Source organism: Triticum aestivum, chromosome 5A, assembly GCF_018294505.1.
Source record: "Triticum aestivum cultivar Chinese Spring chromosome 5A, IWGSC CS RefSeq v2.1, whole genome shotgun sequence".
NCBI classification, from domain to species: Eukaryota; Viridiplantae; Streptophyta; class Magnoliopsida; order Poales; family Poaceae; genus Triticum; species Triticum aestivum.
The window spans coordinates 413,381,981-413,405,812 of NC_057806.1; the positions used below are offsets into that span (position 1 = coordinate 413,381,981).

General features: G+C 44.0%; 1 protein-coding gene across 1 annotated transcript; it reads left to right on the top strand.

Moving 5' to 3' along the window:
* Positions 1 to 2,572: 2,572 nt before the first annotated feature.
* Positions 2,573 to 8,477, top strand: LOC123107024 (U-box domain-containing protein 33). The gene is made up of 8 exons (XM_044529033.1): positions 2,573 to 2,983; positions 3,284 to 3,405; positions 3,529 to 3,650; positions 3,951 to 4,055; positions 5,908 to 6,232; positions 6,400 to 6,543; positions 6,629 to 7,885; positions 7,978 to 8,477. The coding sequence occupies exons 1-8, from the start codon at positions 2,758 to 2,760 to the stop codon at positions 8,182 to 8,184; spliced, it is 2,508 nt and encodes an 835-aa protein (XP_044384968.1). The 5' UTR covers positions 2,573 to 2,757; the 3' UTR covers positions 8,185 to 8,477.
* Positions 8,478 to 23,832: the final 15,355 nt, after the last annotated feature.

The window sequence follows — 23,832 nt, forward strand, 5'->3', positions numbered from 1 at the left end:
AGCATAAAAGCAGTTATTATGACGATCGACCCCTCTTAGCAAGTCAACCAGAGTTCAGATCTACACACTACTAATTCTATGGAGGAAATTGCATAAACCACCTACTTTTGGTTCTAGTTTTGCATAGAACACCTACTTTATATATTTGTTGCACAAAACACCACATATTGGGGTAATTCGTTGCAACTAGGTCTAATCCACCATTTGGATGTGTTGACATGATTTCTGACAAGTGGGTCCAGTTTGTAAGTGCATTGCGGCAAGAAAAACTTGCTGCATCAGCAGCCAACTAGAACTGTCAATATCTCACAATTCTTTTGCTTCAATTGAGCTGGATTTTCCCCAGAATATTAGTGAGTGCATGTATGATTTATTGGGTTTTTTTTACATTTTTTTAAATGTTAAATTTCAACGAGTCAACTAACATTGGAAATATCTCACAAACTGTGGTCCAAATGAGTTGCCTTTTTTGAGAGTAGTATTGCATACATGTGTGATTTACTGGAATTGTTCTGCATTATTATTTTTTAAAATTTTGATTTTTGAGTAAAAAAATTATGAGCCAATGTAAACTGTAGATATCTCATTATAATGTGATCCAAACCAGTTGAAACTTTCCAGATTCATTACTGGTTACAAATAGCTAATAGCACACCACAAACTTTCATGTGAAAAACATAAGATTGCTACACAAATATAAAATGATTCATAAATAGGCACAATATTCATAAAATAAAATCAGTAGCACCAAGATATGGCAGATATTGTCGCCGTCAGGCTTTAGCATCCAAGTGGCTGCCATAAAGCCATTATTGACATCATCAACTCTCACGTACCAAAATATTACCGCCGTGAGGTGTTACCATCCAAGTAGTTGTCATGTGACCATTACAGACATCATCAAGTCGCACACACCAAAATATTATCGCCATGAGGTTTTAGCATCCAAATACTAGGCGATTTTGCAATGTTAGTTGACTCGTTTAATATTTTTGTTCAAATTTAACATTTTTGTAAAATGCAAAACAAACCAATAAATCATGTGTGCACTCACTAATATTCTAGAAAAAAATCAGCTCAATTGAGCAAGAATTGTGAGATATTGATAGTTCTAGTTGGCTGCTGATGTGGCTGTTTTTTCTTGTCACGGATGCACTTACAAACTGACCCCACTTGTCAGGAATCATGTCAACGCACCCAAATGATTGATTAGACCTAGCTGCAACAAATTACCTAAAAAATGTGGTGTTTTGTGCAAGAAACCTGTAAAGTGAGTGTTTTGTGCAAAACTAGCACCAATAGTAGGTGGTTTGTGCAATTTCCTCAATTCTATGAGACACGTCATCGCTGGCATCAGAGCTACTATAGATTTTTCCTAAGGAATGTTGGTGTCCTGGCAACTAACCTTAGCTTATTAGTTTAGTTTGCTTCTAGATGGAGTGGTACTTAGGTGGTGTTTGGTTCTCTAGTCTTAGGACTTTTTCTAGTCCCAACTAAAAAGTCTCTAGTCCCTAAAAAATCCCTCCCTGTTTGTTTCCAGAGACTAAGAAGTCTCTAGTCCCTTCCTAGAGGTTATTAAATGATCATGTTGTCCCTAGTATATAGAAAAATAACAATCAAACAACACCATGGGGTGGCGGGCCAATGGGTGCATGGAGGGGCATTGTTGGAAAAGTTCAAAAAGTTCCAAAAAGACTCTTCTTAAGAGTCTTCTTCATTTAGTCTCAAATGCCTAGTTTAGTCCTTAAAAAGTCGCTCCCGTTTGATAAAAAAGTCTCTAAGAGAGGCTTTTTCTAATCCCTACATAAAAAAGTCCCTGAAAATAAACACCCCCTTAACTTCGTCCGATGTGAGCATCATTAAGCGCTACGGTTTGAAAACTGGATTACCCTTCTGGAGGTCCTTGCTCATGTATCGATCATGCAGGGACACATGTCATTAAGAAGGTCTGATTAGGTGCAGGGGCCTTAATTGCCTCGGCTTCGATGTTTAGTATATGAGGCAAGTCGGAGCATATTCATATTAGGTTCGTAGCATATCCCTTGTACTGATGAATAGTCAACGGGGTTCATGACGCGCCATGACATTGCCATGCTAATTTCCCATCCATCCATATGTGCTCTGCCCCAGCGTTTCGTTCTCGATCGCATGATGTATTTGGAGTTCATGTGTTCCGAACCCAAGATGTATGTGGTGTATTCGATGCATGATTTCCTTGGCAAAACTTGGAGATACATGTGGATTGTGTACGGTGTACCGACGTTTGGTTGTTGTTGCACAGTTTGAAATGAATGCGAGACGAGTTCACTTGTTCAAACCTAAGCAGTGTGGCCGGTTGCTCGTGAGGAGCAGGTCTGGTCAACATGATCCATCCATCCAGAGTCCAGCTAGCTTAGCTAGCCCCGAGATAAAGGTACCGGGAATATCCCTCCACGCGGGCCCGCTTGCCAGAGACGCGACCGTCTTCCAACTGCTTCTGATCGGTGCTGTCCTTGTCTCTCTTGTCTCCTCTTCCTCCCGCAGCTACCTTTGGCTTTTAGGTGCAGGCGGCAAGTAACTACCACCCGTCGCACTCCAGGAAGCCGTAGAAACTAGCCTACCTCGGTGTTCCTCTCTCCCACGGTCGTATCCGTATCACCGCGTGCCGAGCTCGCTGGGCGGGGAGATCAAGAGAAAGACGATCGATGAAGTGAGCAGCTCATCCACCGATCAGGCAGCTATATAGCTGTAGTTCGGAAGGAAGGAGGATCTGTATATATGGCGGATGCAGGCGGCGCTGGTCGCAGCGGCGAGGAAGAAGACGGGGAGGAGGAGCGCGGAGGGGGAGCGGCCGCGGCGGAGGTGCAAGTGTACTGCGCGGTGGGGAAGGAGGCCGGGAAGGAATGGAGGGCGAACCTGCGGTGGGTGCTGGCCAACTTCCCCCGGAGCCGCCACCGCCTCGTCCTCGCCCACGTCCACCGCCCGCCGCACCGCATCAACATGAGTAAGCGTACTACCACTACTTGTTTACCTCTGCTCTGAAAATACTTCTATATTACTCTTCCTTCCGCCAAGGTTAACGCGCTCGAGCTCCAACCAAAGCTCCCTGCACTGCAAAATTACACGTAGTACAGCGTCTTTGGGAGGTTAATTTTTCTGTCATGTCCATTTCTAAGATGTCACTTTGTAAGCACAGTACCTTTTTGGTTCTTACACTTTTTGTGCGTCGACGAGGAATCTCGTGTGTGGCATCGCCGGGCGCACGTACGGGCTGACGACGACCTTGCCGCTTGTTTGATTGCAGTGGGGGCGTGGGTCCCAGTGAGCCAACTTGCGGAGCACGAGGTGGCCGCGTACAGCAAGCTGGAGGAGGAGAGGGCCACCAACGCCCTCGACGTCCTCATCGACATCTGCGCAAGTCAACGGGTTCGTTCGTCCACACCAACCCCTCCTCCCTCCCTTCGTTTCCTCTCATGATCAGGCGATCCTCATTTTGATCCCCACCACCGCCGAGACGCTGAGCTGAACGGTCGCGTTCGATCGGAGCAGGTCCACGCGCGCAAGGTCATCGTGTCCGGGGACGACGCCGCGAGGGGCCTGGTCCAGCTCGTCGACGACCATGGCGTTGCCGAGCTCGTCATGGGCGCCGCCGCTGACCGGGGATACACCAGGTACCCGCCTACCTACCACTCTCTTGGTCCTGCGGTAGGTTCATAGTATGTACTCCCTCCGTTCCAAATTACTCGTCGCAGAAACGGATGTATCTAGTCTGCAATGAGTAATTCGAAACGGTGGGAGTACGTACCTAGCACGATGGATTCAGCATTTCTGCCGCCTCTAGTGTCGGTGTGTGCGCGCGCGGATGTAGAGATGATCGATACAAGTTACTAATATTTTCTAGCCAGATATGGCGTGATAGAAGATACTTTTGTGATTGTGATTGTGATGGATATGGTGTGTGTCGTTGCTAGGAAGTTGCGGGCGCCGAAGTCTAAGAAGGCAGTGACAGTGCAGCGGAAGGCCAACCCCTCCTGCAGGATCTGGTTCGTCTGCAAAGGAAACCTCATCTGCACTAGGTACATATATATGTCTGAACATCTTGACGCCTTTCGGTTCACTGTTTCAGTATAGACATTGCCTAGAAGAAACTGTTTCACATACAGAGGACCGAGTAACAGAAGGAGACCAAGAACAGTAATACCACAAAAATCTTCGACTGGGTTTTAATACAAGGCAAACCTACGTCCTCCTCGCCTCACAGCATAATCTAGCTAGCTATAGTATTCAAAATTTGTTGAGTAGATCTCGTAAACTACACAAAAGTGTTGTTCATAGATATTTCTTCTATGTGTAAGTTTAGAATGATCAATCTGATGGAACTTAACTATGGTACGACTGTACGAGGTCTGCGTATATATACAAAGTTAGAGTTCAATTAATCTTCACATGAGGATGATAATCAAAGGCACAGTCAGGCCTATAATATGTGTATTTTACTAAACGAAGAAACAAAATAAAAACTAAAAGAAAATAAAAAATAGTGAAGTTTTTTAAGAAAGAATAAATTAGTGGCACCGGTATTAACCTCTAAGAAGAATAAAATGAAATAACTAATGACAATATTTACACAGAAATTGTGTTTTTGATAATATAAAGAATGAGCATATAATAGTGATTTTTTTTGGCAACAAGAAGTTTCCTAAGAAAGAACTGGCATTGGTATTTTACTTTTAAAATGGAATAAAACTAACATAAAATCAAATAATAAATTTTCTAATAAAATAATAATCACTGGTACTGGTATTATGCTTTAGAAAATAAAGAATAAAAATTAAAACAAATAATGACAAAATTTGTGCACATTTTACATAGATTTTTTGTTTTTTATCACATGCGGTAACAAGCATATAATAGTAAATTTTTCGCAAAAAGAAGTTTTGTAAGAAGGAATGAGTTAGTGACATTGGTATTACCCGTGAGAAAGAAAAAACATACAATAAAAAATCAAAATAACTAAGTTTCTAAGAAAGAATTAATTAGTGGCATTGGTATTTCACTTTTGGAAGAAAGATATGAAAATAAAAAATGACGAAATTTGCACATAATTTACATGGAAGTTATATTTTTTATAACATGCAAGAATAAATATATAATAGTGTAATTTCGCAAAAAAGTATAGTAAAAAGGAATGAATTATTGGCATTTTTACTACAGTTAAATAAGAAAGAAAATGAAATAAAAACTGAAACAAAATCAACATAATAAAGTTTTCTAAGAAAGGATAAATTAATGACATTGGTATTACCCTTGAAGAAAAAAGAAAACAAAACTTATAAAATCTTGCACACAACTTTGCGCTGAAAATTGCATTTTTTTAATATGAAAATAATAAGCATATAATAATGCAATTTTCACGCTAGATTTACACACATACTGTATAGTACTTGCTTGTATACATTTTCACTCATCCAACATGTCAAAAAACTCATGTTTAAAAATGAAAAACCAATTGATATTATTTTAAAAAAGCAAAGGCACATTAAAAAAAGGCCAATGTATGACGGGCTTCAAGCCCAATAGGAAAATCGACTTATCGCAAAGAGGGGCAAGTACAAAATTCAGCCTAAGGTTGCTAAAAAACAAAATTCAACCTAAGAAGAAAGAAAGACTTACCTTAAATAGGGGCAAGTCAAAAAAATGAACTTAAGAACAAATCGAATTACCTCACACAGGCACAAGTTAAAATCAGCCTAAGAAGAAGGAAACAAATAGCACAGATCTTGACAAAGGATCAACAGTAGAAAATCGACTTAACAAAATTTATAAATCAGACAACTTATGTGTAGAAGTGTTGATAGTAGAAAGTATAGTTAGTAAAGTAACTGCCACATTCATGTCGTTAATGCCATTTATCTGGCGTTTACTCAGGGAGGTCAGCGAGGGGCTGAACATAGGAGAGCCATCCACGGCTAGCACCAGTCCCAGATCGGTCGCTTCCGACTACTCGAGATCCAAGTCGTCGCCGCCACGCCTGACGCTCCACGGCGACGGTGACGGCGAGCTGTTGGGTATGCACCACGACTCGCCCGATCCGATGATGGCGGCGTCGCTCCCACGGACTCCGAGCAGGGACGACAGCGACAATGCCATGGATTTCGGACATGAGGGAGCTGCTGAAGGTGCGTCGTCGGCTGTCGTGCAGTCACTGCAAGATGTGGAAGAAGACCCGCCGACGCCTTCGCACGATGGTTCGGTATGTGCAGCAGGCATTTCAAACGATGATAATTTTTTTATCTGAACAACAATGTGGTGAAATTTAACTATGATAGGATCGTGCATTTTCAATTTTTCATCCATGCGCTACGGTCGTGTGATCGTGTCGGCTTGGTATAAAATATTCTTGCATGATGGTTTTATCAGGAGGAGGCTGGTGACATGGAAGATGCTTTGTACGAGAAGCTCAAAGACGCGATTATGGAGGCCGGGAGCCTCAGGCACGAGGCGTACGAAGAGACTCGACGGCGGCAGAAGGCCGACCGGGATCTGGCCGATGCGTCCATGATGGTAAGTTTCTGAATAGGAGTACAACAGATGAGATCGCTTTGCTTCGATCAACGAGTCCGATCGCTTTGATTTTGATTGGGTGCAGACGAGGGACGCGGAGAGCTCCTACCATGGCGAGGCGAGACGCCGGAAGGAGATGGAGGAGAGTCTGGCGAGGGAGCGCGCGGCCATGGAGCAGGAAACGCGGGAGCTCGACGCCATTCTCGCGAAGATACGGGAGGTTGATGACCGGAGCGCCGAGTTCGAGCTCCAGATCACCGACTCAGGGCGAGTGATGAGCGAGCTCGATGTCAGGATGTCGGAGTCGTGCTCCGTACTCGACGCGCTCAGGCGGGAGCGCCGAGGAGAAGGGCCTGCGGCTGACGAAGAATCCATGCCTGCGGTGGACGATGGTGATCAAAGTGTGAGTTTCTTGCGGCTTGGTTTGTCGGAGCTGGAGGAGGCGACCGATCGTTTCGACGAGTCTGCCGTGATAGGAGGCGCCCGTGCCGGCAGCCGCGGCCGCGTGTACAGAGGGAGCCTCCGCGGCATGAGCGTCGCCGTCAAGATGATCTGCCCCGACGTCGCCGTCGACGAGCCGCGGTTCGGTCGTGCAGTGGACGCCATCGCTAGGGCGAGGCACCCAAACATCGTCGCGCTCGTCGGCGCGTGCCCGGGGGCGCGCGCCGTGGTGCACGAGCTCGTGCCGGGCGGGAGCTTGGAGGACCGTCTTGGAGGAGAGGCGCCGCCACTGCCGTGGCACGCACGGTGCGGCATCGCGTACCGAACCTGCTCCGCCCTGGCCTACCTCCACTCGACGGCAACAGTGCATGGCGACGTCCGGCCACTGAATATACTCCTGGAGGACGGGCGGTGCTCCTCCAGCAAGCTCGCCGGCCTCGGCATGACTGGTCTGTTGGTGCCTCCACACCTCCCCAGCGGCGTGGCGCTGGCGTACGTGGAGCCGCGGTACCTGGTGACGGGGGACCTGACCCCGCAGTGCGACGTGCATGCGCTGGGCGTGGTCCTCCTCCGCCTGGTCACGGGCATGCCGGCGTTCGCGGCGAAGAAGGCGGCGCAGAAGGCCGCCGACGGGAGCACGCCCTGGCACGAGGTGGTGGACGCGAGTGCCGGAGGGTGGCCGATGGAGCGCGCCACGGAGGTCGCGCTCCTCGGGCTGAAATGCTGCGACGCGGTCGAAACCGGAGGACCACGCCGCCCGGCCGAGCTTCTGGATGAGGCGCTGAGCGTGCTGGAGGCCGCGACGGACGCCACGCCTGGGAGGACGTGGTCGTCGCTCTCGGCGTCGACGGCGTTCCACAGCGGCGGCGCTCCGTCCTACTTCCTCTGCCCGATACTCAAGGTATGCACATGTGCATTCGTCATTCGATCATTTACCTGCGCGCGGCTCTCCGAAATGATGCGCAGTGATGATTAACTGATGTGCGTTGGCAGGAGGTGATGAGGGATCCGCAGATCGCCGGCGACGGGTTCACCTACGAGGCGGAGGCGATGAAGGAGTGGCTCGGGAGCGGACACGACACGTCGCCGATGACCAACCTCAAGCTTCCCACCGACGAGCTCATGCCCAACCACGCACTCCGCGCCGCCATACAAGAGTGGCGACACACGAGGCCTAGCACCTTCCATCGGTACCAATGATATATGAGAAATTCAGATTGTTCCAACCATGCATGATTAGCATTTAGCAGGAAAGCTTCCCGGTGTGTATTTTTGGAACCTGGTGTAGGCGCACCGATTAACCAAACAACAAGTAAAGAAAAAGTAGAAAAAAAATGTAAAACTCTGTAGGAACAAGCATTGTCTAGTGTATCACCCATGTGTAAAGTTTCGTGACAAAATGACATCCTTGTATTGTTGGCAAAAAGGGTAAAATTGCAACTACAAACTGTATGTATGAATAGTAAGCTTAATATAGTGTCGGTTTTGTTTTACTCGTTCAGAATACCACAAAAGTCATTTTGTCGCGAAACTTTGCACGTGAGTGATACACTAGACAATGCTTGTTCCAACAAAGTTTCACATTTTTTAAACATTTTTAGTTATTATTTTTGCAGTTCGAGCACATTTGCACCCATGTCCCAAGGTGTATTTTTGAAGAATTTCCAAGTTTAAAAGCTGGGAAGATAACATAGTTTTGCTTTCAAACGTGTTCTGTGTGTCCTTGTAGAGAGCAAGCTCTACTATTAAGGGGAGTCAGGGACGGAGCTAGGATTAAGGCATGAGGAGGCGGGGGGGGGGGGGGGGGGGGGGGGGGGGAGGGCGAGAAAAATAGTAAACACTTAGAAGACACATCACAAGAATATAATCTCAAAACTAGCATTGATACAAACGTATGGCAACAACATTTGTTTGGCAATATAAAAAAACTAAATTTCTACTCCGTCCGTTTCAAATTAGTTCTTTTAAATTTGTCTAGATACAAATGCGTTTAGACATGTTTTAGTGTTATGTACATCCGTATCTAAACAAATTTAATGTGCGATCAATCTGGAGATCTAGTACAGTAGGTTATTGTTGTTACTGTATATACTAGTAATCGTACCTCCGAATTCATGCCAGAAGCCTTGATCAGTGTGTGAAGCAGCCATGGATTCAATCGCTAGAGGAGAAGCACTGAGCGCCCTGTACTCCGGCGGCGACGAAGGGTGCAAAGAGATCTTAGAGGCCACGATGCACAAAGAGAACTCGGGAAGGAAACCGTCTACTCGATCGACGGCTGCACGTATGCCCATTTGACTGATGCGTCCGGGGCTCCAAAGCGGTGATTCTTATACTTGACTTTGAAAAAGCGTATGACTAGGTTTGTTGGAAGTTCCTCCGACAAGTGCTTCTAGCCAAGGGCTTTGATGGTGCGGTTGTGCACAGGCTTATGCAGTTGATCACGGGTGGCCACACTGCTGTTTCGGTCAATGGAAATATTAGTCACTTCTTCGCCAACGGCAGGGGCCTGAGACAGGGTGACCCGGCCTTTTCCCTTCTCTTCAACTTTGTTGCGGATGCCCTCTCTCATATTTTGACTCGGGCTGTTGCAGCTGGCCACATCACTCCTATTAGCTCTCACCTTATCCCTAATGGCATATCACACTTACAATATGTGGATGATACTATCATTATGGTTGAACTAAATGAGGCTAGCATAACCCATCTGAAATTCCTGCTCCTCTGCTTCGAAGCTCTCTCTGGTCTTAAAATTAATTTCGCTAAGAGTGAAGTCATTGTTACTGGGGTCTCGGTCGTTGAGGACCAAAGAGTTGCTTACCTCCTTAACTGATCCCTAGGCTCCTTTCCTTCCAAATATTTTGGCCTTCCGATCTCTCCCCACAAGCTGCTGGCTAAAGACTTTGCTCCGGCTGTCACTAAGGTGGGCAATCGGGTCTTGCCGTGGAGAGGCCGATATAATTCCCAAGCGGGCAAGGTTGCCCTTACCAACGCTTGTCTGTCTTCCCTCCCCATGTTCTTGATGGGTTTTACCTACTCTCTAGAGGGACCCACGCTGGCTTTGATAAGCATAGGGGTGCCTTTTACTGGAATTCGTCTGATAATAAACGCAAATGCAGGATGGTGAAATGGAAATACATCTGTCGACCCAAAAACCCGGGAGGGCTAGGTATCATTAACGGCTGTCATGAATAAGTGCCTCATTTTAAAGTGGTGGTGGAAAATCATGTCTTCCGTGGAGCGCCCCCTTTGGCTAACCATTCTCAAGGCTAAGTACTTCCCGGCCTCGAGCCCATGTTTGCTTCGTCCACTGATGGCTCCCAGTTTTGACGTCAGCTCGTTAAAGTTCGTCTGATTTTTCAATCCTTGGTCAAGCTTTTAGTTAGAAATGGTAAGTCTACTCGCTTTTGGTTAGACTGGTGGTGCGGGGACACCACCCTCGGGGTGGCATTCCCGATCTTATTTTCTCACAGTTCTAATCCAGAGATCTCTATCTTCGAGCCCTCTCTAAATAACTGGGACCTAGACCTTCGCAGGACGCTTTCTCCTGCGGAGTTGGAAGATTGGCATTGCCTTACTGCTTGCTTCCCCTTGCTCTCGGAGGAAGAGGACTCGGTTGTCTGGCCCCATTCCTCTTATGGTCGCTTCTCGATTAAGTCTGTCTATGCTAAACTTATTTCTGGCGCCCCTACGTCCAAGTTCAAATGCATTTGGAGTGCCAGTATCCCTCCTGAGATCAAAATTTTCATGTGGCAAGCTTTTCGTGGGAAGCTTCCCGCGGCTGATCAAATTCGGAAAAGGAACGGTCCGGGCTCTGATAGATGCGCCTTATGTGGGACCATCGAAAACACCGACCATATCTTCTTTCAGTGCTCTTTGGCTAATTTCATGTGGCGTTGTATTCGTTATTGGCTGCAAGTGAATTGGAATCCTTCAACCTTCGAGGACTTGCGGAGATTGTCCAGCGGCTTATTTGGGGCTTCTAAAAGGATCTTCTAGGTTGGGTTTGCAGCGATCTGTTGGTCGTTGTGGACCACTAGAAACAAATTTACCATCGAACTTATCTTCCCGGCTAATCCTATGAGTCGGCGATGAGGCGGACCAGGTCGCCGGGGAGCGACGCCCAGCCGCCGCTCTCCTCGGCGATCCTCCGGCGCTTGCGGCGATCGCGGGATCGCCCCGCGCGCCTTGCTGTTCCTGCTGCGGTCGCAATCGTGGCCGGAGTGCCTTCGTCGATCGGAGCCGCCGCGTGAGCAAGGGGCACCGGCGGCTCCTCCATCATTACGATCTGTGACTAGGGTGGAGTCCTCCTCGTGGGGTAGTCTCCTCTCGCTCCGGCCTTCCAAGTCAAGTTTGTGTTTGCGGGTGGCGTCGTGTGATGGCTTTGATCGATCGGCCTAAATCGAGGGGGTTGCGCGTGTTAGGGTCTTATTAGGGATGAATTTCTTATATTCTCTTGACCTTTCCTTTTGGAAAACTATTTTCGACGGGAAGAACTTCGTGGCCAAGATTTATTAAACGAAACATTGGAGGAAGTCTTTATCGGGATATTTAGCCTTAATAAATGTAGACGTCTTTTATTCTGAAGATGGGCATTCAGGCTCGTGTGGTGCGATCATAAGGGACAGTGGATGCATGTTTGTGGTAGCATCCATATCAAAACTCGAACATGTTGCAGATATTGTCTTGGCTGAATAGGATGACCTGGTTAAAGGACTGAAACTAGCTCAATCTATTGGGTGCAATTTTATTTTCGTACAGATGGACAATCTAGTGATGGTTGAAGCTATCAAATATAATACTGGACATTTCATGATTGCAGCACGGATACTTGATGAATGCAGAAGCTTGTTGAAGGACTTCAAAAAGGTATCTATTGAGCATTGTAATAGAGAATCAAATTCTATAGCTCATGTTCTAGCACAACAAGGGCGGGATGATCTGCCGTTTGTGTGGTTGGACTCCCCTCCTTATTTTATTTCTCTTTTGTTAGTAGATGATGTAAGTGTGGCCTAAATTACTAAAGCTAGCCATGAAGGCATTTCCCTAAAAAGTGGAAATGATAAAGGAAAATGCTATCTGTCACACATCAGATTTTTGCAACTTCCTGGTGAACGCCCTTCTGGCCGTGTGATCCAACAACACGAATCTTATTGTGGTTTGGTCGACACGTCAGTGTAGCTATCTCTTTCACGCAGAAATCAAACATGGGTTTAGGGTTAGGGTTAACCATAAATCAAACACAGCGAACGGGTCATCCTCACCCGCTCGGGTTCTCTCTTCCCTATGCCATCCACTTTCCCGTTTTCCCACCTCTCCGTCCCTGTTGACCACACTATCTCCCACATTCCCGTCGAGGAGCTTTCTCCACTCGCGTTGTCCGGGGTGGAGGTGAAGTGGGTTCATGGTGGCGGTGGCTTGGCGGTGGTGGTGGCAGCGTGCGGTGATGATGAGCAGATAACCGCTATCGGAGGCGTGCAATCTCTCTCCCGCGAGATGCCAGGGGTTTGGCCATCCCAACATGCAACTGCTGGCGATGGGAGGCAACACTCCTCTTCTCTACATGAGTCCTTGTCGTGTCGGAGATGGGGACGTGCAGGCACAACATCTGATATTGAGAGGACGAATGATGGGAGGAGCCACAACGGTGGCTGGCATCCTGTGGATGTTGCATCATTGCGGCAATCTTAAACTCGCCATTGCAAGGAGGCATCGCCGGCCACCGCGCCGCTAACGACGAGCAGGCATTGGCTACTGATATGTCTCCAACGTATCTACTTTTTCTAACGCTTTTCCTCTTGTTTTGGACTCTAATTGGCATGATTTGAATGAAACTAACCTCAGACTGACGTTGTTTTCAGCAGAACTACCATGGTGTTGTTTTTGTGCAGAAATAAAAGTTCTCGAAGTGGAACAAAATTTTGTGAGGATTTGTTATACAATAAATAAGAATTTCTGGAGCCAAGATACACCGGAAGGGGGCACCTGGGTGGGCACAACCCACCAGGGCGTGCCCCCTCCTGGCGCACCCAGGTGGGTTGTCCCCACCTGGTGGCCCCATAGACCCTGAAACCGACGCTATAAAATCCTATTTTTCCAGAAAAAAATCAGGGAGAAAGAATTATCGCGATCCACGAGACGGAGCCGCCGTCACCTCCCGTTCTTCATCGGGAGGCCATATCTGGAGTCCGTTTGGGGCTCCGGAGAGGGGGATCTTTGTTCTTCGTCATCACCAACCCTTCTCCATCGCCAATTCCATGATGCTCCCCACCGGGAGTGGGTAATTCCTTCTTAGGCTCGCTGGTCGGTGATGAGTTGGATGAGATTCATCATGTAATAGAGTTAGTTTTGTTATGGCCTGATCCCTAGTATCCACTATGTTCTAAGATTGATATTGCTATGACTTTGCCATGCTTAATGCTTGTCACTTTGGGCCCGAGTGCCATGATTTCAGATCTGAACCATTTATGTTATCACCATTATATCCATGTTCTAGATCCGATCTTGCAAGTTATAGTCACCTACTACGTGTTATGATCCGACAACTCCGGAGTGACAATAGTCAGGACCACTCCCGGTGATGACCGTCGTTTGAGGAGTTCACGTATTCATCGTGTGTTAATGCTTTGTTTCGGTTCTCTATTAAAAGGACGCCTAAATATCGCTTAGTTTCTGTATGGACCCCGCTACCACGGGAGGGTAGGACAAAAGATGTCATGCAAGTTCTTTCCATAAGCACGTATGACTATTTACGGAATAAATGCCCACATTATATTGATGAACTGAAGCTAGTGTCGTATCGCCCTAGGTTATAACTGTCTCATGATGAATATCATCCAACAAGTCACCGATCCAATGCCTACGAATTTATCTTATATTGTTCTTGCTAAGTTACTACTGCTATTGTTACTGTTGCACTTGTTACAAAACTATTGTTATCGCTATTACTGTTACCATTGCTTCTGGTACTATTATCAAAACTATCATATTACTTTGCTACTGATCACGTTGATGTAGATAATTAATCTCCAGGTGTGGTTGAATTGACAACTCAGCTACTAATACCTTTGAAATGTTCTTTGGCTCCCCTTGTGTCGAATCTATAAATTTGGGTTGAATACTCTACCCTCGAAAACTGTTGCGATCCCCTATACTTGTGGGTTATCAAGACCTTTTTCTGGCGTCGTTACCAGGAGCGTAGCTATATTTGTTGAGTCACTTGGGATTATTATCAATTTATCACTATGAAGAATCTGAAGAATGCTAAGACTAAGATTTATCCCTCTAAGATGAGAGGGGGTAAGGAACTGCCATTCAGTTCTGCTTCGGATTCACCTTCTGTTATAAGTAAACTTGCAACACCACCACATGCTATTAATCTGATATGTCGCAAGTTATTGATGATGCTACTTCTGCTATGAATGATAATTATGATGATGCTAGTACCTTGCTTGATGATGATGATGTGCCACTTGGCAATTTTCTTGATGAACAAATTGCTAGAGTAATACAACATGATGTTGTTGAATCTGATGATGAGCTTCAAACTGAAACTCCTAAAATACCTGCTAGAACTAGCCTTCCTAGATATGAATTGCCTAAAGTACCAGAAGGTTATGTTATGAATGAGGAGACAACTAGAGATATTCTTGCTTGTAGGGATAGAGATGATCTAGAGAAATTATTATGCAAGTATAAGGAAAAATCTCTGAATGCTAGAATTAAATATGATCCTAAGTTTGCTACTTCACCTATCTTTATAGATGATAAGGATTATGAATTCTCTGTCGACCTAGAGTTAATTACTTTGGTTGAATCTGATCCTTTCCATGGTTATGAAACTGAAACTGTTGTGGCACATCTTACTAAGTTGAATGACATAGCCACCCTTTTTACTCGTGATGAGAAAACTCGCTATTACTTTATTCTCAAATTATTTCCGTTCTTATTAAAGGGTGATGCTAAAGCTTGGTACAATACTCTTGCTCCTGGTTGTGTGCGTAGTCCCCAGGATATGATTTATTACTTCTCTAAAAAATATTTTCCTGCTCATAAGAAACAAGCGGCTTTATAGAAAATATTTAACTTTGTGCAAACCAAGGAATAGAGTCTCCCACAAGCTTGGGGAGGGGGGGGGGCTTTTCCAGTTACTTAATGCTTTGCCTAATCATCCTCTTAAGAAAAATGAAATACTTGATATCTTCTATAATGGACTAACTGATGCTTCCAGGGATTTCCTAGATAGTTGTGCTGGTTGTGTTTTCAGGGAACGAACTGTTGGGCAAGCTGAAGAATTACTGAATAATATATTGAAAAGTTAGGATGATTGGACTCTTCCTGAACAACCGGTTAAACCCACTCCGAAGAAGAGGGGTATATTAAATCCTAGTCCTGAAGATATGTAAGAGGCAAAGAAATCTATGAAAGAAAAAGGTATTAAAGCTGAGGATGTCAAAAATTTACCTCCTATTGAAGAAATACATGGGCTTAATACACCACCACTGCCTAAGGTGGTAGAGGTAAATTCTTTAATAAAGTTCAATGATAATGACAATCCTCACAATATGCACCCTAGCCAATGTCTTTATGAGTTTCAAAACTATATTAGAAAGCAAGAACACTTCAATGCAAATGTTATGAAACAATTGAAATACAATTCTGATATGATTGCTCGCTTGAGTGACTTGTTATTTAGAATCTCAAATGATGTTAGAGGTGTTGGAAAGCATGCTTCTATGGTTCAAACTCAGTTAGAACAAGTTGCTAAATCTCAAAGAGAATTGCTTGATGAAATGAATAATAATATACATGACTTTGTTGTTAGAGTTGCAACTAGAGGAGGTAAAATGACTCAGGAACCACTTTATCCTAAGGGACACCCAAAAATAATTGAACAAGACTCTCAAAGAAATAATACTAGTGCACCTAGTCCTTCCAGAAAGAAAAAGAAGAAGAAAAATGATAGGACTTTGCATGCTTCTAGTGAACCTGAAATAGAAAAAACTCCTGATAATGATAATGAAACTTCTATCTCTGATGCTGAAACTTAGTCTGGTAATGAACACTCACCTTTTAATAATGAAAAAGATAATGATTAGGTTCATGAAGATGCTCAACCAAATAATAAAGAACCAGACAATGATGTTGAGATAGAACCACCTGTTGATCTTGATAACCCACAACCTAAGAATACAAGATATGACAAAAGAGACTTCATTGCTAGAAAACACAGTAAAGAAAGAGAACCGTGGGTTCAAAAACCAATGCCCTTTCCACCTAAGTCAACTAAAAAGAAAGATGATGAAGAATTTGAACGCTTTGTTGAAATGCTGAGGCTAGTCTTTTTACGTACTCGCTTGACTGATATCTTGAAAATGCCTCCTTATGCGAAGTATATGAAAGACATCATCACTAATAAGAGAAAAATACCGGAAGCTAGAATCTCCACTATGCTTGCTAATTATACTTTTAAAGATGGAGTACCTCAAAAACTTGGAGATCCGGGAATACCAACTATACGTTGCTCCATCAAAAAGAATCATGTGAAAACTACTTTGTGTGATTTAGGAGCTAGTGTTAGTGTTATGTCTTTCTCTTTATATAAAAGACTTGATTTGAATAAACTCACACCAACTGAAATATCTTTGCAAATGGCTGATAAATCAACTGCCATACCTATCGGTATTTGTCAGGATGTGCCCGTTGTTGTTGCTAATGTTACTATTTTGACTGACTTTGTTATACTTGAGATGCCTAAGGACAACAACATGTCAAATATCCTTGGTAGACCCTTCTTAAATACTGCAGGGGCTGTTATTGTTTGCAATAAAAGCAAGGTCACTTTTCATATCAATGGTAATGAGCATACGGTGCACTTTTCGAAGAAACAATTCCAAGTCAAAAAGAAATATGAAATGCTTATTGTTGGGGACATTCATATCCATGTTGAGGTAACTTAGTGATTTACGATAGTTCTTCGGTTTCATGCTAATCGAAAGTGGTTGTTAATAAGACTTGATAAACCTTATTAATGAATCATTTTTAAGCGGTATGAGGTTGATGAATTTAGTAAGCACTACCTTTTGTCCCTACTTTTTGTTTTATGTTTTTATTAGTTAAATAAAATAAAATGCCATGTTTTGTTGTTTTCTGAATTTCCCGTGCAATAAAAAATGACCCAAAAATCAAAGTTCTCAGAATGCTCTGAAAATTTAATACGATTTTTTCCTGAATATTTAAGAATTTCTGGTGCAATTAATATCAGAGGGAGGTGCACCAGGTGGGCACAACCCACCTGGGCGCGCCAGGACCCCTAGGCGCGCCCTGGTGGGTTGTGGTCCCCACGTGGGCCCCCTCACTTATCCCTTCACACCACATCATCACTTACCTCCAGAAAAAATTCTTCATTGCTCTCTCCCCCATGTTCTTGCTCTCTAACCCGCGGATTTCGATCTCTTTGCTCGAAGCTTTGTTTCCGGAAATGTTTCGGGGGACTGTTGCTTGGTATGTGACTCCATCATTTGTCCAATTAGTTTTTGTTTTAGTGGTTTATATTTTGAATAATTAGCTACTCTTGGTGCTATTGTAGATGAGCTTGCATATTGAATTCTTAGAGTTCTAAGTAGCTTGAATGCTTGGTATGGCCTCTATGTATCCCTATGAGTAGTTGGTATCATTTTTGTGAAGTTTTCTTGAGAAATTTTTGTGGACTAAAAATTTCAGAATTTTTGTTCATAGGAAAAACATGAATATCTTTAGGAAGTTTGGTTTCAAGAAGAACTCCAAGGGAGTTATTGGGGAGTCGTTTGACAGTGATCTCCGCCCCTGGAGGTTAGCAGAAGTACGACCGTGCGAATGGCCGCACACTCCGTTCATGGAAGAGGCTGGAATCCTTCGGGAGTTCACACAATATGCTGCTAATGTCGGCCTCACCGACTTCATCGCAGCTGAATGTGAACAATATCATCTCCTCACAAACATCTTTGTTCAAAGTTTTACTTTCCTTGGTAGGAATAATCCTCCTGGGGTGCGGTTTGATTTATATGCTGAAACCCATCAGATACCACTTACTGAATTTTGTAACATATGCATGATCCCTTATGATGGGAGCTTAGCCGAGCCTAGGCCGGCAGAGTTTGAGGCCTTCTATCGTACCTTGACAGTGGGAGATGAGAGAGGGGTGTCAGCTATCGCTGCCGCTGGCTTGCATTTTCCTGCTGTTCATTACTTTGCTCTTTTCATTGCAAAATGCTTGCTTGCTAGAGAGAAGGTGGGTGCATTCAGCTCACCAGACCTTGTTGTTTTGCGTCATGCATTAGAGGGCGACAACACTTATAGCTTGGGAGCTATTGTGGCACATCGCCTCCACATTAATAGGTCCAAGAGTAAAATACATGGTGGGATTGTCGCTACTTGTTTGGCGGCTCACTTCGAGGTTGAGATACGCCTTCATGATTACCCTCTGACCAAGGTTTACCTAGACCGTGCAGCCATGGATCACCACCACTTCACTGATAACAATTCTCCTGTCATCCCTATTCCATATAACCTAGTTTTCAACGTTAACACTCATGATATTATTCCATTGCCTGCTCCTGCTCTGTTTGATCCTGTTTCCAGGGGCGGATATAGGATTATGCCTGCGGACATCATCGCCTACCGGAATGATTAGGCTGTAGAGGAAGAGGAAGAGCCTCAGCAGTGGGATCAGTGGATGCCCGCTCCTCAGTACCCCAACTACTATCCAGGCTACTGATAGATTACCAAGTTAGGCCAAAAGACTAAGTTTGGGGGAGTACGTGTTTCTCACCGACATTACATTCATGTTCACTTATTTCATCTGTCGGTGTTCACACTTTTTCATTGTATCATCTGTGCTTACTTTTATTTTCTCGCTTTCTTCTTGTGTGTTTGAAAAACTTTAGAAAAACAAAAAAACAGTTGTAGTTAGTTTACTTTCTATGCATTCTTAGTTGTAATATTAAAAGGAAAACCCAAAAAAATTTCCTTGTTCTTCTTTTGCTTGTTGGGAGCTTTCTCGTGTAAATAGTTTTTCTCGCTTTTGCTTTTCCCTTTTATTTGTTTGTTCAAGAAAACCAAAAACTCCAAAAATATTTCAATGTGTTTCTCTGAATTTCTTTTCTTTTTATTCGAGTTGTACTGAGGAGAAGACCGCGATGAAAATGTTGAGTGACTCTCATATGAATAACTGTTGATCTAGTAAAGAGCCCATTTTACCTTGTCTTCTCCCGTTGAATAAAATGTTTGTAGATTCCAGCTTAGTCCATGGCATTCTTGCAATGTTATCATTTTCATACCGTTCGGTCGTGCAAGTGAAAGCCAATAATGACGATATTCGATGAACTCGCCGTGCCAGAGAGAAACGGGTATGAACTCGACTTGTTCTGTTTGTGTAAATATGATTAAACATGTTTGCAATGACAAGTAGAGATTATAGTTTCTCATGCCAAGCATAAGTAGCAGGAGTGGATAATGATTTATTTTGTATATCAACATTGCGTTAAAATGATTGTGATGTAGTATGATTGTAGCGACCAGACCTCAAACAGTCTGATCTCTGTGCATCAATGTCATCCCTGGATCGGTAATGCTGACACACACAATACTTGAGGATTTATAACAGAGTAGAAATCACACACTTATTACATTGAATGTCTCAAAAGAGAACTTAATACAATAAATATGGCTTCATGCCATCTAAAATCGATAACAACGGAAGGCTTGGAAGATAAAGTGAGTCCATCAACTCCAACGGCATCACTGAGTGAATGAAAACGACCTATGGCTCCTTTCTCGTCGTCTGAAAAGTATGCAACATGAACGTTGCAGCCTGAAACGGGTCAACACATGGAATTGTTGGTGAACGTAGTAATTTCAAAAAAAATCCTACGCACACGCAAGATCATGGTGATGCATAGCAACGAGAGGGGAGAGTGTTGTCCATGTACCCTCGTAGACCGAAAGTGGAAGCATTAGCACAACGCGGTTGATGTAGTCGTACGTCTTCACGATCCGACCGATCAAGTACCGAACGCACGGCACCTCCGAGTTCAACACACGTTCAGCCCGATGACGTCCCTCGAACTCTGATCCAGCCGAGTGTTGAGGGAGAGTTTCGTCAGCACGACGGCGTGGTGACAATGATGATGTTCTACCGACGCAGGGCTTCGCCTAAGCACCGCTACAGTATTATCGAGGTGGACTATGGTGGAGGGGGGCACCGCACACGGCTAAAAGATCAAACGATCAATTGTTGTGTCTCTAGGGTGCCCCCTGCCCCCGTATATAAAGGAGCAAGGGGGAGGTGCGGCCAGCCTAGAGGGGGTGCGCCAGGAGGAGTCCTACTCCTACCGGGAATAGGACTCCCTCCCTTTTCCTTGTTGGACTAGGAGTGGAGGGGGAAAGAGGAGGGAGAGAGGAAGGAAAGGGGGGGGCGCCGCCCCCTCTCCTTGTCCTATTCGGACTAGGGGGGGAGGGGCGCGCGGCTCTGCCATGGCCGCCTCTCCTCTTCTCCACAAGGCCCACTATGGCCCATTAAGCTCCCGGGGGGTTCCGGTAACCTCCTGGTACTCCGGTAAAATCCCGATTTCACCCGGAACACTTCTGATATCCAAACATAGGCTTCCAATATATCAATATTCATGTCTCGACCATTTTGAGACTCCTCGTCATGTCCGTGATCTCATCCCGTAATCCGAACAACCTTCGGTACATCAAAACATATAAACTCATAATATAACTGTCATTGAAACGTTAAGCGTGCGGACCCTACGGGTTCGAGAACTATGTAGACATGACCGAGACACGTCTCTGGCCAATAACCAATAGCGGAACCTAGATGCTAATATTGGCTCCCACATATTTTAGGAAGATCTTTATCGGTCAAACCGCATAACAACATACGGTGTTCCCTTTGTCATCGGTATGTTACTTGCCCGAGATTCGATCGTCGGTATCTCAATACCTAGTTCAATCTCGTTACTGGCAAGTCTCTTTACTCGTTCCGTAATATATCATCCCGCAACTAACTCATTAGTTGCAATGCTTGCAAGGCTTAAGTGATGTGTATTACCGAGTGGGCCCAGAGATACCTCTCCGACAATCGGAGTGACAAATCCTAATCTCAAAATACGCCAACCCAACAAGTACCTTCGGAGACACCTGTAGAGCACCTTTATAATCACCGAGTTACGTTGTGACGTTTGGTAGCACACAAAGTGTTCCTCCGATAAACAGGAGTTGCATAATCTCATAGTCATAGGAACATGTATAAGTCATGAAGAAAGCAATAGCAACAAACTAAACGATCAAGTGCTAAGCTAACAGAATGGGTCAAGTCAATCACATCATTCTCCTAATGCTGTGATCCCGTTAATAAAATGACAACTCATGTCTATAGTTAGGAAACTTAACCATTTTTTATCAACGAGCTAGTCAAGTAGAGGCATACTAGTGACACTCTGTTTGTCTATGTATTCATACATGTATTATGTTTCTGGTTAATACAATTCTAGCATGAATAATAAACATTTACCTTGATATAAGGAAATAAATAATAACTTTATTATTGCCTCTAGGGCATATTTCCTTCAGTCTCCCACTTGCACTAGAGTCAATAATCTAGTTCACATCGCCATGTGATTTAATACCAATAGTTCACATCACCATGTGATTAACACCCATAGTTCACATCGACATGTGACCAACACCCAAAGGGTTTACTAGAGTCAATAATCTAGTTCACATCGCTATGTGATTAACACCCAAAGAGTACTAAGGTGTGATCATGTTTTGCTTGTGAGAGAAGTTTAGTCAATGGGTCTGTCACATTCAAATCCGTAAGTATTTTGCAAATTTCTATGTCAACAATGCTCTGCACGGAGCTACTCTAGCTAATTTCTCCCACTTTCAATATGTATCCATATTGAGATTTAGAGTCATCCGGATCAGTGTCAAAATTTGCATCGACGTAACCCTTTACGATGAACCTTTTTGTCACCTCCATAATCGAGAAACATATCCTTATTCGACTAAGGATAATTTTGACCACTGTCCAGTGATCTACTCCTAGATCACTATTGTACTCCCTTGCCAAAAACAGTGTAGTCTATACAATAGATATGGTACATAGCAAGACATATTTTATAGAACCTATGGTCAGGGCATAGGGAATGACTTTCATTCTCTTTCTATCTTCTGCCGTGGTCGGGCTTTGAGTCTTACTCAGTTTCACACCTTGTAACACAGGCAAGAACTCTTTCTTTGACTGTTCCATTTTGAACTACTTCAAAATCTTGTCAAGGTATGTACTCATTGAAAAACTTATCAAGCGTCTTGATCTATCTCTATAGATCTTGATGCTCAATATGTAAGCAGCTTCACCGAGGTCTTTCTTTAAAAAAACTCCTTTCAAACACTCCTTTATGCTTTGCAGAATAATTCTATATTATCTTCGATCAACAATATGTCATTCACATATACTTATCAGAAATGCTGTAGTGCTCCCACTCACTTTCTTGTAAATACAGGCTTCACCGCAAGTCTGTATAAAACTATATGATTTGATCAACTTATCAAAGCGTATATTCCAACTCCGAGATGCTTGCACCAGTCCATAGATGGATCTCTGGAGCTTGCATATTTTGTTAGCACCTTCAGGATTGACAAAACCTTCTGGTTGCATCATATACAACTCTTCTTTAATAAATCCATTAAGGAATGCAGTTTTGTTTATCCATTTGCCAGATTTCATAAAATGCAGCAATTGCTAACATGATTCGAACAGACTTAAGCATAGATACGAGTGAGAAACTCTCATCGTAGTCAATACCTTGAACTTGTCGAAAACCTTTTGCGACAATTCTAGCTTTGTAGATAGTAACACTACTATCTGCGTCCGTCTTCCTCTTGAAGATCCATTTAATCTCAATGGCTCGCCGATCATTGGGCAAGTCAATCAAAGTCCATACTTTGTTCTCATACATGGATCTCATCTCAGATTTCATGGCCTCAAGCCATTTCGCGGAATCTGGGCTCATCATCGCTTCCTCATAGTTCGTAGGTTCGTCATGGTCAAGTAACATGACTTCCAGAACAGGATTATCGTACCACTCTAGTGCGGATCTCACTCTGGTTTACCTACCAGGTTCGACAGTAACTTGATCTGAAGTTACATGATCATCATCATTAGCTTCCTCACTAATTGGTGTAGTAGTCACAGGAACAGATTTCTGTGATGAACTACTTTCCAGTAAGGAAGCAGGTATAGTTACCTCATCAAGTTCTACTTTCCTCCCACTCACTTCTTTCGAGAAAAACTCCTTCTCTAGAAAGGATCCATTCTCAACAATGAATATCTTGCTTTCGGATCTATGATAGAAGGTGCACCCAACATTTTCTTTTGGGTATCCTATGAAGACGCACTTCTCCGATTTGGGTTTGAGCTTATCAGGTTGAATCTTTTTCACATAAGCATTCCAACCTCAAACATTAAGAATCGACAGCTTAGGTTTCTTGCCAAACCATAGTTCATACGGTGTCGTCTCAACGGATTTAGATGGTGCCCTATTTAACGTGAATGTAGCTGTCTCTAATGCATAACCCCAAAATGATAGTGGTAAATCGGTAAGAGACATCATAGATCGCACCATATCTAATAAAGTACAGTTACGACGTTCGGACACACCATTACGCTATGGTGTTCCAGGTGGCATGAGTTTTGTGAAACTATTCTACATTGTTTTAATTGAAGGCCAAACTCATAACTCAAATATTCGCCTCTACAATCCGATCGTAGAAACTTTATTTTCTTGTTACGATGATTTTCCA

Bases quoted from the DNA above. Each gene is read 5' to 3' on its own strand.
- LOC123107024 (XM_044529033.1), top strand. From the start codon at position 2,758: ATGGCGGATGCAGGCGGCGCTGGTCGCAGCGGCGAGGAAGAAGACGGG. The intron at 2,984-3,283 runs GTAAGCGTACTA...GTTTGATTGCAG, and splicing joins GCCGCACCGCATCAACATGA to TGGGGGCGTGGGTCCCAGTG. The intron at 6,233-6,399 runs GTATGTGCAGCA...TGGTTTTATCAG, and splicing joins CGCCTTCGCACGATGGTTCG to GAGGAGGCTGGTGACATGGA.